The following is a 14829-nucleotide window of genomic DNA, read 5'->3' on the forward strand; positions in this document are numbered from 1 at the left end:
TCATCTCTACAAAAATAAAAAATTAGCTGGGAATAGTGGTGCACACCTGTAGTCCCAACTGTTGGTGAGACTGAGCTGAGAGGATCTCCTGAGCCTGGGAGGTCAAGGCTGCAGTGAGTCGTGATCGCACCTCTGCACTATAGCCTAGTTGAAAAGTGAGATTCTGTCGAAGAAGAAAAAAGAAGAAGAAGGAGAAAGAGAAGGAGAAGGAGAAGAGGAGGAGGAGGAGGAAGAAGGAGGGGGAGAAGGAGGAGGAGGAAGGAGGAGGAGGAGGAATTGCAGGTAGTTACTATTCCGATTGCTTCACCCCACCTCACCCTCCTCCCCGGCCTACTTGTTTTACTACTAAATAATATATCTAACAACAATCCAAAAATATATATATATATAAAAAACATATAGGCATTTGACTATTACAACTGAAGGAAAATGGTAGCTATCACTGTGGGAGAACAGGATCACCCAATTGCATTTAATGGACTGTAATAAACCGCATTTCCTCACAGCATGATTCAAATGTTCTTCCTCACTTTGCAATTAACTGATATCCACAACTGGTTACTTTGGTAACTTTGTATTCCTGCTTTAAGAAAACAAAAGGTTTATTTCTTGTGGTTATCATATAAAAGTAACTTCTCACATGTGAGATCTTTCAAGCTTCCTCTCACTTGCCAAGATTGCCTCCCCTTCCTGGTTTACGCATTTAATAATTTTCATGTGTTCCTCTGGCTAAACCCTGGACTCCTGACCTCCTTGCTAGAGGTGAGAATGATGCCAGGGTTAGTGACTGCTCTGCGGTTCCCCAAAGCTCCTCCTACCCAGACGGTGACAGTTTGGATGCTGAGGTTGGAAAGCAGGACAGGGGACACTCCTGAGTGCAGCTCGGAGCGGGGAAAGCCGAATTCCAGGGGCTGAAGAGGCCACGCAGGGGACCAGCGCCTGCGATGCGGAGCGCGGACTTCTTGGGCCATACCTCTGAGGCTCAAGCTGCCCCGGATTCGCTTCTGCGGCAGTGCAGCCCGGCGCGGGCCGCTGTCCACAGTGGGAGGTGCTGAAAGCAGGGAGCGGGTGCGGGGGCGGCGAGGCGGACGGCTGCTCCGAGCGCCCCCCTCCTCGCTCCGCGGCTCCTCCAGCCCTCCCCTCCTCCCGCAGCCATGTTCCACGCGCGGGGAGGGGTGGGGGGAGGGGAGAGGCACGGGGGATCAGGGCGGAGAGAGCCGGCTCTGCCTCGGGGAAGGAGGGGATGAGAGTTGGGGGGAGCAACGGGAGGAGGCGGCGGCGGCGGCTAGCGAGGAGACAGAGCTGGGTCCTGCAGTAGGACTCCCGGGAGCCACCATTATGGTGAAGAGGAAGAGCTCCGAGGGCCAGGAGCAGGACGGCGGCCGTGGCATCCCCCTGCCCATCCAGACCTTCCTGTGGCGGCAAACCAGGTGAGGGGCGCAGAGGGCGCGCCGCGGGCCGCCCTGGGCTGGGGGCGCTCCCGGGGCCGCCCGGGTCGCCGCCGCCGCCGCCGCCGCCGTTGAGGCCGCGCCACAGCCTGCAGCTCCCTCTCTGGGGCTGGAAAACAAGCCCTCTGCACCCGCTTAAAAACACGCATTAAAATATGTATATATGTATTTCAGTGAAGTTTGACGACAAGCAGATTGGCAGTTGTCGAATAAATGTATACATTATTTTAGGGGGTGGGAGGGCAGAGAGCCTGGGAAGAGGGGGCGGGGAACTAGGAAAGATAATTATGACTGGTTGTGCTCCTGCGTCCAATTCCCCCTCCGTCTCCTGCTGTAATTCTAGCCCGGTGACCTGTTGTTTTTCCAGCTCCTGTTTGGCGAATATCTGCTATGCCCACTTGTTAACCATTTTGCTCAGATTAATCTCCCCAGTTAAAGCTCCTGAGGATCTGTGATAAGGGACTCTCCCCCCTAACCCTGGAAAGGCCTCACACCTATTCCAATAAACAGAAAAGGTTTGTTTTTATTATTGTTATTTTAGAGATTTATCAGGTAAGAAATTAGATTCTAGAAATCGTGACCCACAAGCCGTGTTCAATTTTCAGTTTTTATTATGGCTGTACACGTAAGTAATGCACCACTTCTGAGCACTGACGATTTAAAATCTTAAAAGTCTTCAGAATAAGAGTGGATACCAAAAACCATCGAGATCCACTTCTCTTTCATATATGCAATTACACGCGTAAAAGAAAATGTCATCAGCTGTTCAACACCTGCTCATTAAAAAGCTATAAGGAAGCATGAAATTTGAATTTCATAGCACCCTGTCTTATTCATTGAAAAATATGTCACAAGGATGCGTTAATAATTTTACTTATGTTTATTAACAAATATCTATTAATTTTTCAGTGCATTTTTGAGGCCCAAACTGGGGAAGCAATATGAAGCTTCTTGTGTGGTATGTGATTTTCACCATTTAATAATTATTTCCCTATTCTGTGTGGTGGTTTGAACCCAAAGACAGGTTTTAAATCAAATGGACTATATATATTAATTCACTTGGCAAATATTATTGATCACCCACTGTGTGCCAGGCACAATTCTCTGTGCTGGACAGAGCAATGATAAAAACAAATAGAGTGTTTACATCCTAGTAGAAAGGGGACAAGCCACAAACAAATAAGTATATACATAGTAAGCCAGATGGTGGTAAGCACTATGGAGAAAAATTAAGCAAAAAGAGATACTAGGTAGCACTAGGGAGGGGAGTTTTATAAGCAATGGATAGATAAGGCTTATCTATCTATTAATGTGAACCTTGGCCAAAGACACAAGGGGAAGGGAGGGAAGGACAGCTGAGGGAAGAGCAGAGGAAACATGTTAAAGGAAATTAGCACCTACTGGGGAATAAGTGAAAGGGTGGGGAGTGATCCAGTGGTAGAAGAGAAGGCAGAGAGACAATAGAGAACCAGGTGGTGGAGGGTTTTTTTGCCCCCTGCAGGTGTGAAGTCGAATCCTTAATCAACAAAACTGAAACTTACAGTGGAAGTTCATATGATAGAGTGCCTGTGAAAGAACTACTTGAACAAAATATATGCATCTCTGCACTTTTATGTCTTGCATATGTTCTCCAATTCTAAAAATGAATAATATAAAATAATTGTGAAAATAATACTGCTAATATTTATACAAAATAAAATGCATTTGTCCTGAGATTCTAAGGGAATCTTATATCCCTATAAATTCTCATTTTACATGAAATCATGAAGCAAATTTGAAATGGACTTTTCACAGCCTTCATTAATATTTGGAGCTTACCTAAAAGTCTTTACATTGCATATATTATAACCTAAAAATGGAAATCTACCAATTTGGATATTGCCATGCATATTTACAAATAGCTACGTGGATGACCTTGTGGTAAGGAGCTCTGAGATGTGTTAGGGCAAAAAATTCTGATGGAAGCCAACTGGAAAGTTAAACACATACCTGCCCACGCAATGTAGGAATTTGTTTCGTTGCATCTCCTGTCTTTCAATGTTGTCACAAACACATTTTTTTAAAAATATAACTTTCTTATAAGGACCTTTTAGTGGAATTTGTTGTTGAGCTTAGCTTGTTAGAGTAATTTGACACTTGAAATCTCAGACTTTCTTAACCATGCTGACAATTATACTAGCTTAAAATAATCCTGACTTTTCTCTGTTCTTGGCACAGATATTTCTGACATTTTTAATGTAGTCACACAATATCAAATAGTAAGTTACATTAATGGATAGATAGATAGGGATAGAGATACATAGATCTCAATATAGAAAACAATTTCCCAAGTTTAAAAAAAAATATTAAAAGTTGTATTAGTGACACTTAAGGAGAAACTGACATTACCCAGAACACTCTGAGATTATGAAATGCATAATTCATCCTCTACAGTATAGTCATTAGAGTGTATAGATTCTTTATAATCTTTTAGTCTCTAATATACACACCCTTTACTTAATGAATACTTAGATACCTGAGGACTGGTGAAGTTTATAATATTTGCATTTATATCACCAACATATCTAAAGGCCTTTATCTGGTTTCTTAAAGCAAAATATTACATCTCTCATTATGCTCTTTGCCAAAACCTCAGTGTGCCCTTCATTATAAAGGTGAATTTTTTATTTTTCTTTTTTTGAATCAAAAAGTAAAAAGTTTTCTTTGGAAATCTCTGTAGTAAGCCATATTAGGATACCTGTCTTTCTCATAGGTATTGTAATAATTCCAGTAATACAGTTTGAACACTTGGTACTTGTATTGTGATTATTATATAGAACATTTATATAGTTTTCTTGACTGGGGCATCAAGTGCCAATCATGTTCTTACAAGTCAAACGTTTATTAAATTTATTCTAATATTTGGTAACTACATTTTCTCCAACACCTTACAGTGATATTCTCTCCTCTCTCAAAAGAAAAAAAAATAATTGAGTAGGTCAGAGTTGTTACTTGTTCTGGAGTGCTACGCTCTCTGATACTCTCTGAGTATCTCTGGCAAGGATAGAAAATTTAATAACCAGCAAAGTAAAGATGGCTTATTTTCCTCCTCCCTCCCTCCTTCCTGCTCTCCCTTCCTTTCTTTCTTTATTCCACAGATATATTAAGTATCTTTTATTGTTCCAGGCATTAGGTAGAGAGTGTTCTGTGCCAGGTCATTGTCAAACCATGAGATAAATCAGGGATTCCAAAATCAGAATCCTTGAAAAAGTTATATCTTAGTTAACACCAGTTGAAGAAATTGACATAAATTCTATTTCTCAAGACACTTTGACAAAAAACTCATTTTGGTCTGCAGTTGTGACAGCCTTTTGGATGACTCAGCAACATTTTATAAACTATACATCCAAAAATTTCATAAGGTTAAATGTTTTGTTCCTATTTGTTAGAGGAAGCTTACTTTAACAGAAATAAAAATCATTAATTCAAGCCATTTACTTTGGCTCAAAAGCCTGCAAATGGGTAGATAATAGAAAATTATTACTGACCCATTGCACATCAACATATACAAGAAAATGCAATGAGTTCTCCCTAAAGAATTTGGTCCAGTAATTTGCACCTTTTAAGGGGTACAGTACCTTCCTGTTCATTTTTTCACTAATCAGAATCTTCCGTTTCTTAGTTTACATGGTTTTGGATTTTGGCTTTTCTTATTGTTTTTGTTTTTGAATTTACAGTCCTTTGAGCGAGTGTTGGTAGAAAACAAGCTGCATGGCCTCTCTCCAGCTCTCTCTGAAGCCATTCAGAGCATTTCCAGATGGGAACTGGTGCAAGCTGCTTTGCCTCATGTCCTCCACTGCACTGCAACCCTGCTTTCAAACCGAAACAAGCTAGGTTGGTGTCCTGCATTACTTCTTTATTGCATGTCATTGCCCTTTGTGTTCAACACTCATCACAGTAACCTGTATTGAGTAGTTTCTGTTTTCTCAAGCACTGTGCATACATTATCTCATTAATTATCACAAAATCCTCCTCACACTTATACTATCATTATTTTCGTTTTACCAATAAAGAAACTGGCTGTCTTGTTTTTAATTTTTTAATTTTACAAGTAATATATGAATATTTTCGCCTCTTTTTTTTTTTTTTTTTTTTTGAGACGGAATATGGCTCTGTCACCCAGGCTGGAGTGCAGTGGCTGGATCTCTGCTCACCGCAAGCTCCGCCTCCCGGGTTTACGCCATTCTCCTGCCTCAGCCTCCCGAGTAGCTGGGACTACAGGCGCCCGCCACCTCGCCCGGCTAGTTTTTTGTACTTTTTAGTAGAGACGGGGTTTCACCGTGTTAGCCAGGATGGTCTCGATCTCCTGACCTCGTGATCCGCCTGTCTCGGCCTCCCAAAGTGCTGGGATTACAGGCTTGAGCCACCGCGCCCAGCCTATTTTCGCCTCTTAAACATTGAAATATGCTGGTTGTGGTGGCTCATACCTGTAATCCCACCACTTTGGGAGGCCGAGGCAGGTGGATCACCTGAGGTCGGGAGTTCGAGACCAGCCTGGTCAACATGGTGAAACCCCGTCTCTACTAAAACTACAAAATTAGCCAGGCGTGGTGGTGCGCACCTGTAATCCCAGCTATTTGGGAGGCTGAGGCAGGAGAATCACTTGAATCTGGGAGGTGGAGGTTGCAGTTAGCTGGGATCACACCACTGCATTCCAGCCTAGGCGACAAAGTGAGACTCCGTCTCAAAAACAAACAAACAAACAACAACATCAACAAAGTTAAAATATTAGAGGTAAGCTAAGACCTTCACCTGCCCAAGATGAGTCCTAGCCAAGGTCATCCTTTTTGTTCTCTCAGTGCCTAAAGCAACCACTCTCATGAACTGGGCATATTTGCCTCAGACATTTTCCAACTTTGTAGTACTGTGTGTGAGTATGTGTGCACATGTGCGTAAGAACAATTTTTTAGAATATTTTACAGATTGCTATTCTCATGTGACAATGTGTCCTACCCATGTACCCCACGTTAGTGTACATACTCTTCTCCACCCCATTTCCTCCCCTTGTTTGAGCCTCTGCTCAAATATTACTTCATAGAGGGACCTTTCTAGGTCACATTGTCTAAAATAGGATCGCTTTTATCTTCAGAGCCTATATTTTTAACCACTATGCTGCCTATTTGGAAATATATTTGGGTACCTAACTGAAGAAAAGTGATTCAGCAGTTTCTGCCCCCATGGCAGCATATCATTCTGCAGAGATTACAGCCAGTAGGGGAGTCCAAAAAACAAGAATGAGCCCTGCTAGCAGTGGTTGTAAGAACTGTAGAGAAAGCAGGGATATTCTTCCCAGACCCAACGTTGACATCTATTGCTCTGGTCACAGAGTTTGCCTTAACCTGCCTGTGTAATTGTCCCATGCAGGTCACCAGGATAAATTGGGTGTTGCTGAGACAAAGCTCCTTCACACTCTACACTGGATGCTTCTGGAGGCCCCCCAGGACTGCAACAATGAGCGATTTGGGGGTACAGACCGAGGCTCCAGCTGGGGTGGAAGCAGCAGTGCTTTCATCCACCAGGTTGAAAACCAGGGTTCTCCAGGGCAGCCTTGCCAAAGCAGCTCTAATGACGAAGAAGAGAACAACCGAAGAAAGATCTTCCAGAACTCCATGGCTACCGTGGAGCTCTTTGTGTTTCTGTTTGCTCCCCTGGTACACAGGATCAAGGTAAGCAGAAACCCAGTGTTAGAGCTGGAGTGGGTGGAGATGTGGTGAGGATAGACTGCAAATGATATTTCCATATTTGGTTGGGCATGTCTTTGTATGACCTTACAGCAAGTCAAGGCATGGAGAACTTTATTTCTGTGTTAAACTACTGAACATTGCTTCAAAAACACAAATTTCCACATAGCTTTTACCTACTTAAAAAATCTCCAGTGGTTCTCCCTCTGCCTCACGATAATGCCCAACATATTAAACATAAAATAAAAGATCAACTATGACGTAGGGTTTAAATTGCTTTCTTGATTTATAGACTATTGGTACCTACTGTCCACCTCATGATCCAGCATTTGAAACCATGGCAGCCGTTCTCCGAATATGCCCTTGCTGATTGCTGTACTCTCCTTTCGCCCCTCTATTCCTGTCATAGTGTTCAAACTACAACTTTAATGTCATCTTTAATATGAAGCTATTCCTTAGACCTCACCATCTAGACTTCATTACTACCTCCTTTGCATATTTATAGCACCTTGTAACTACCTCTCTTATAATACAGCGTCTAAATTTTAGTAGGGTGCGGTGGCTCACGCTTGTAATCCTAGAACTTTGGGAGGTGGAGGCAGGTGAATCACTTGAGGTCAGGAGTTGCAGGCCAGCCTGGCCAACATGGCAAAACTCCATCTCTACTGAAAATACAAAAATTAGCCAGGCGTAATGGTGCACACCTGTAGCCCCAGCTACTCAGGAGGCTGAGGCAGGAGAATCTCTTGAACCTGGGAGGCACAGGCTGCAGTGAACCTAGAACATGCCACTGCACTCCAGCCTGGGTGACAAAGCGAGACTGTCTCAAAATGAAAAAAAGTAAGTTTTAACTTGTTATGTTCTGTAGACTTTTAGACAGTTGGGTATAGCCTAAGAATTGCTTTTTAAAATATTTTTAAATGCTTAAAATACAAAACATAGGATTACATGGAAACCAGTTATCTCAAAATACAATCATATCCACTTGGAGGAGACAATATAATTTGAAATCACTGTGCCACCACTTTTTAGCTGTGTGATTTTGTTGATATTACTTAACCCCTCAGTTGCTCTAACAGGGTGAGTATATGTAAGACAGACACGGCAGTTCCAACACATGAAAAGAAATCAAGAACTATTTGTTACTTTTGTGAATGAATAAATCAACAAATTTCACTTAAGTGCTAAGATAAGAATTGATATGTTCATCTACTCTTTAATAGAATACTATAATCCAGTGAATGGATCAAGTTAACTGTGGTTCAAGTTAGCAATGTATTTATGAAGGTGGTTCAGAACATTAACAGTCACCATGAAGGGAACAGACTACAGAGTATTTTCATTCATTTTTAGTTTCCTAAAAAATTCACTTTCCGTTAACTCTCCCCATTGCTAGGAGAAATAGGTTTGAAACTACCTATAAATTCCCAAAATGCAACACATACACTGACCGCATTGCCCATCAAACATACTAAACTCTTTAGGTGTCAAGTCAAATTAAATTGCCATTTTAAAATCTCTAGCTTTCCATTTTCAAGTATTTTATACAGGTGATACTTAGTAAGAAGCTCTGCTTTAATAGGGACTGTCCACCTGGCCTGTGAGCCCTGCAGGACCTACCCCTGCGTACCTCCTGGGCCTCAACTCCCTCTATCTCACTGGCCTTTCTCTCATTCACTAACCACCTTCAGGCTTGTGGGAGGCTCACGCTCAAACTTGACAAGTGCATTTTTGTGTTCAGATCCTTGCACTGTTTTTTTTCAACTTGAAACACTGACCCTACCTTCTACACTCAGAATTTCACATGGCCATGTACTTGTCATTGGTTTACTCACAACTCAAATGGCAACACTTCAGAAAGTACTTCCCTGGCTACTCTCGAGCAACTAGCAAGCTATCCTACATTTTTTTCCTTGTTAGCACTTACCAGAAGCTGGAATTATTTATGCATTTGTCTGCATGTTTGTTGCCCTTCAGCCTCACTGAACAGAGATCCTTGAGTGAAGGGAGTCTGCCTTTCCTGATGACAGCTGTATCTCTAGTGTCTCAAATAGTGTCTGTCGTATATGAGGCTCTCAATAAATATTTAATGACTGACACACTGAGTAGACTTGTCATTATCAGAAGCTGATCCAAGTGCTAAAAACAGCATATTTAGAAATGAAGCCGTTAAAATGGAGAGGACAGGAGAGAAGTCTTCTTTAAAAGTAGCCCCAAAAAGATGTTTATATGTTGACAAATATCACCTGGAAAAATGTGGAAATATAGGAGTGCCCAGGGTGGCTGTAATTTTATTTTTAAGACATGGATGGGAGTCTAAGTTTTGGAAACAGATAAGCCTGTATTTGAATCCAGTGCCTGCTGCGCTCTATAAGAGATTGTGCAAATAATTTCTATAAACCTCCATTTTCTCAAGTATAAATTGGACCTAAGAATAAATGTATAGGACATTGTGAAGATTGAACAAGTTGTAGTATTCAACCTGATACAAAGAAAGTCATTAACAAATGTTAGTTGTCTTTAGTGTTGGTATTTTATTGCTGCTGGTATTATGTATTATTAGTAGAAAAGAAGCAAGGTCTCCTTTCAGGAGAGACTACTCAAATAATTGGAAAAGCTGGCTGAAGATCCTCATGTTTAACTTATAGCTTGGGAATGGAGCATTTAAAAAGGAGTAAGACAATTCATACAAAATACTACACAGTGGTTGATATACATAAACAATTATTGTTAGTGGTATTAATAACATTATCATTTTTTATTATATTATTATATTATCATTATAGTTTCATCATTTTGTCATTGCTATGAGGAAAGCATTGTTCTTGATGCTGTAGAGAATAAAAAGTATTCATTTGATAATTTTTGCCATAAGGCCTTTTCTGCTTGAGAGATATCTGGTTTTTTCAAGTTGTTGGGGAATGTACAATCTCTAGATCAGGATTTCTCGGCCTTGGCACTGTTGGCATTTGGGGCCAGATAATTCTTTGTTGTGGGACACTGTTCAGTGCATTGTAGGATATTTAGTAGAGTCTCTGGCCTCCATCCATTAGATACCAGTAACACCCCATTGCCCCTGAGTTGTGCCAACCACAGATGACTCCAAATGTTGCCAAATGTTCACAGATGGGTGTGTGGAAGGGAATTGGTCCTGATTGAAGCCACTGCTTTACATCTTTCATTTGCCTGCCGTTATCAGGCTCTGTTGGAGCCTATCATCTTTCCCTACCCATGTAAACTTCCCCTCACCAGCATCATTAACATCCTTTTATCCCTATGCTTCTTTGCAGTTGTCTTTCATGACTCCAACTCCAGATCAAGACCAAAATTCACATTTTCTATCCCCACCCAGAAATCTGCATGCCCCTGCTGGGGAAACCACACAACCATCCAGACTAATGTTTCTGCAACACCGTGGTCTCTAAACCCGGTGTGCTGTGCTGCCCCGCTTGTCAGTCCTTTCCTTGATTTTCCCCCTCAGGTTCCCACTCAGCACTTAGTGTTGCAGGATGGGGCTTGTATAAGACATGGTGCTGTAGGAGGCATGGGAGGCCAAAATTTAGTCAAAGCATGAACCCATGCCTCCATATCCTCACCTCCCATTTATTTACTCTTCAATCTCTTATTCTTGCTTCTATTTGCCTCTATTATGTGATAGAATATTTTCACTATCATTTTTAATTTTTACAACTACCCACAGGGATGTGTGTATCTTTTCTCCATTTTACCAGAAGGGAAATTGAGGTCCATAGAGATAACAGTAAAGATTGTGAGTAACCAAGATGGAATTCAAACCCAATCCCATCTGATTTTCTATAAAATTACAGTTTTTTAGGTTTCTGTACCAGAGGTTTTTTTTGTTTTCTTTTTATTTTCACTCAGGTCATGAACAACCTCTGAGTTGTTGAATCTAATCTCTATTTGCAGCCCTCATTTCATTAAACCTCAGCTGCATTTGAAACTACCATCATGCCCTTTTCTTTCAGTTCTCCTGATGACACCACACCCTTCTGGTTCTTCTTGCAGCTCTGACTTTGTCTGCTCTATCTCTATTGAGAGCTCATCTTTTTTGTCTACCCCTTTAACATTGGGGTTCCCCAGAGATGCATTCTTCACACTTTGTTCTTTTCACTCTCCTTTCTCCTAGGAAGACTTCCTTCGGCTTCATTTACCATGTGTGTCCTGCATGCTGAGGTCACCTAATTATACATTTCAAATCCAGGCTCCTATCTTTGCCTGTTAAACCAAATTGTCAAATGACTTTTCCAAATAGATAATCCATAAAATTCAAACTGCACCTGTAATGAGCCCCGTCCCTAGATTCTATATTTTAGATAATGGATGTATTCACAAAAACCTTTCACTATCCCTCATCCTTACTTGCACATTCTACTAATCACAGAGTCTTACTCATTTTTTCTCCTAAATATTTCCCAAATTTATTACATATTTTTCATTCCTACTTAACTACCTTAACCAAGCTTTTATCATATCTTACATGGACTTTTTACTTGGACTACTTTCTTACTAGATTCAGTCTCCTGGCTTGTCTCATAAAATCTAACCTCAACACCAAGGTGACCTATCAAAAATGTAGACAATATCACCAACATACTTAAAATAATTTGGTGATTTCTCATCATACAGAGAGTACAACTCCAGCTTCTTAGTCTGGTAAACTGGGCCCTCTATGACCTGTCTGACTACTTCTCCTGTCTGTGAACTCCGGATGTTTGAAGTCTCCCCAAGAACATAGCATACTTTTTTTCAGATCTTTTCTCATGTTGGTCTTGCTGACTGGAATGCCCTCATACCTCACTTCTCTTTCTAGAAAACTCCTACTTATCCTTTAGGACTTCATTTGAGATCCATCTTTCCCTCTTTCTCTAATTCCATAATATTCTAGGTACAGCTTTATTTTTATACTTTGTTTATTATCATCTCTTTATGTGGCTCCCTCCCCCACTAGATTCTAAATGGTCTGTTTGTAGGAATTATCATTGTACCCATGATAACTAACATAGTATCTCTGTTTAATAGGTATTTAAATAATATTAAGTGAATAAATTTGTTCACTAATTGGTAAATAAACCTAATATAAATGACTAATGCTTTTGTAACACAGTGTATTATTCAATGCATATTTTATATTCTTTTAATTTATAATTAGCTCAAATAGTTTATATAAAATTCATAGTCTGAAAATCCTGTGTAATATATTATTAATTTTAGACCAAATTTAATTTTATCAGTGAAAAATGATGAATGTTTGTTAAACTAAGGCATCTTCTTTAAATATGGTATCAACGTTGTCATGATTTTGTCATGTTCACTTATTTTTTCAACAAATACTTATCAAGTGCCTGTTATATGCTAACTACTGTTCAATGTACTGGAGAAACAGCAAGAAATAAAACAAAAAGTAAGCCCTTCAGGGATTTTAACAAAATCCATTTGTGTAAAGTAAACAACTTTAAAATGGAACTTAAAATAATAGTTGTTTCTTTAAATCTCTCTAAGCTACTAGTAAATACATTCAGAATTGCTTTATGACATCATGGAAACAGGTTATCAGTGAAAGCAAGAAAAGTATCTGAAATGTGGGGATATTACCTCTACATGTGCTTACATTTCTGGCTTTTCTCAGGACCTTCTAGACTACCTGCTTCACAACTGTTTGGATGATAAAGAGTGTCCTCTCCAGTTATTGAGTTTCTGCTTGTGTATGTATACATAGCATTGTGTGTTCCATTAAAAGAAACTCTAGAGGAGACATTAGAGGCCCAGAGTTTATACATTCATCCAAGTTAGGAAGACTTACAAAGGAAGATACCAACACAAGAGAAGGCCACAGGTGCTACAGGCATTCAGGTCTGAAGAGTGATTGGATTTATTTGGAGAAGGTAAAACATGTTCAATTAATGAACATATTAGTTTGGTATTGTATTGATGTTCGAGGAAATGCACAGAAGAAGGAGATCTCAACTTGTATTCAAGAAATATACAATCTGCTTGGAGATGTATCAAGTGAAACAAAATGATGGCCATGACCATCAGTGAGTGCTGTGTCACGCTAATAGATCAGATGTTAAAGCCCAGGATTTCAGTACAAGAGAGATCACTCCCTGCTGCAGTTTCCACTGGAGTTTTACTTGTGTTAAGATTTCTTACGAGAAACATGGAAAAGGACTGAGCTCAGAAACTAGTAAATCATAAAAACAAGGTCAATTGAGGTTTGGTTTCCTGTATTTGTGGAGACAAATCTAATAAGATTTACTTCATGTTAATTTCCTGTTTCTACATACAATACCATGCAGACTTCATCGTGTCCATTCCAAGGGAATTTGGGTTACTCTCCTCTTAACTTCACAGCTGTCTGTCTAACTGCTTACTCAGTATCTCTAGCTTAATGTTTAACAGAGATCTCAAACTTAACATGTCTAAAACTAGGCTTCTGAAATCCCCAAACCTGCTCCTACTTCATCTTACCTATCTTTCTTAATTGCAAAGTCAAAAATCCTTGACATCTTTTTCTCTCACACTCCACATCCAGACAATTAGCAATTTCTGTAAGTTGTATCTTCAAAATGCATTGAGAATCTACCACTTATCATTTTGCCCTCTATTAGTACCCCTGTCTAATCATCTTTCACCTAGATGATAACAATAGCTTCCAAAATAGTCTCTTCTTTCACTGTTGCCCTTTCTCAAACTATTTTCAACAGCCTGAGTGAACCTATTAAAATATATATCCAATCATGTCACTCTGCTACTTGAAACCTTCCAGTGGCTTCCCATCTTAATAATTGCTAAAGTCCTTATCAAGACCTATCAGGCAGTATATTATCTGGCACTCAATGACTTCTCCAATTTTTTTTCTACTTTTCTCACATTCACTTGACTCTGGGCACACAGTCTCTTGGCTATTTCTGAACACACTAGGCACATTTAGGGCCTTTGTGTTTGCTGATCCTCTTTCATGGAATACTTTTCCTGGAGATAGCTACATGACAGCTCCTTCGTTTCATTCAGAACTTTACTCAAATGTCACTTTCTCAATAAGGCTTCACCTGATTCTTCTCTGGTCTAAAATGACAACACTTTGTCTGAGACAGCCCTTCACTTCCTCTCTACACTATGAGCAGAGATTTTTGTATGCTTTGTTCACTGTTGCATTTAAAACCTAGAATAGTACCGGGTATATGGTAGGTGTTCTATAAATATTTACAGAATATATGCAGAATGAATTTAACCAAATGCTTTATGTGCTTTTCTAATACCTCCACAGGGAATTCTAGAGACTTTCCCATTGTGGGAACTGTGTGGCTCTGTTGCCAAGTGGTGTCAGAATCCTAGTCTAGCCTTTAGGTTTCTTTTTACTAGGTACAGAGTTGCTTTTCTTTTTCTATTTTTCCAGTTGCTTCTGAGTTCTTTTCCTTCAATCTCAATGGTTTCCAACCTCAGCTATGTGTGAGAGTCATCAGGGGGATATTAGAAAATCTCACAGGATTCTAATTTAATGGGTCTGGGTAGGAGAGGTAAGTGATACCTAGGCCTCTTAGATTTAAAAGCTCCCCTGGTGATTATAATATGCAAGCTGGGGTTGCAAATCACTGCTGTAAGTGAGTTCCTGGATCTCAGCTGTATTCGTTAATCTGGGA

The 14829-nt window shown here is 40.2% G+C and overlaps 1 protein-coding gene across 13 annotated transcripts in view; it reads left to right on the top strand.

The window, feature by feature from the left end:
- The first annotated feature begins 668 nt into the window (after positions 1-668).
- The window catches only part of UNC80 (unc-80 homolog, NALCN channel complex subunit), a 230615-nt gene continuing 216454 nt past the window's right edge, over positions 669-14829 (top strand). For 4 of the 13 annotated variants that reach the window (XM_038001593.2, XM_038001591.2, XM_038001594.2 and 1 more), the window contains exons 1-4: positions 757-1430; positions 2358-2406; positions 5165-5321; positions 6852-7153. In XM_038001593.2, coding sequence (XP_037857521.1) covers positions 1339-1430; positions 2358-2406; positions 5165-5321; positions 6852-7153 — 600 coding nt within the window. In that variant the 5' untranslated portion in view covers positions 757-1338. Of the gene's footprint in view, positions 1431-2357; positions 2407-5164; positions 5322-6851; positions 7154-14829 lie in introns of all 13 variants that reach the window. The other 9 variants (XM_038001588.2, XM_038001589.2, XM_038001592.2 and 6 more) reach the window with 6 other exon arrangements.

The sequence above is a fragment of the Chlorocebus sabaeus genome, chromosome 10 (genome assembly GCF_047675955.1).
Source record: "Chlorocebus sabaeus isolate Y175 chromosome 10, mChlSab1.0.hap1, whole genome shotgun sequence".
NCBI classification, from domain to species: Eukaryota; Metazoa; Chordata; class Mammalia; order Primates; family Cercopithecidae; genus Chlorocebus; species Chlorocebus sabaeus.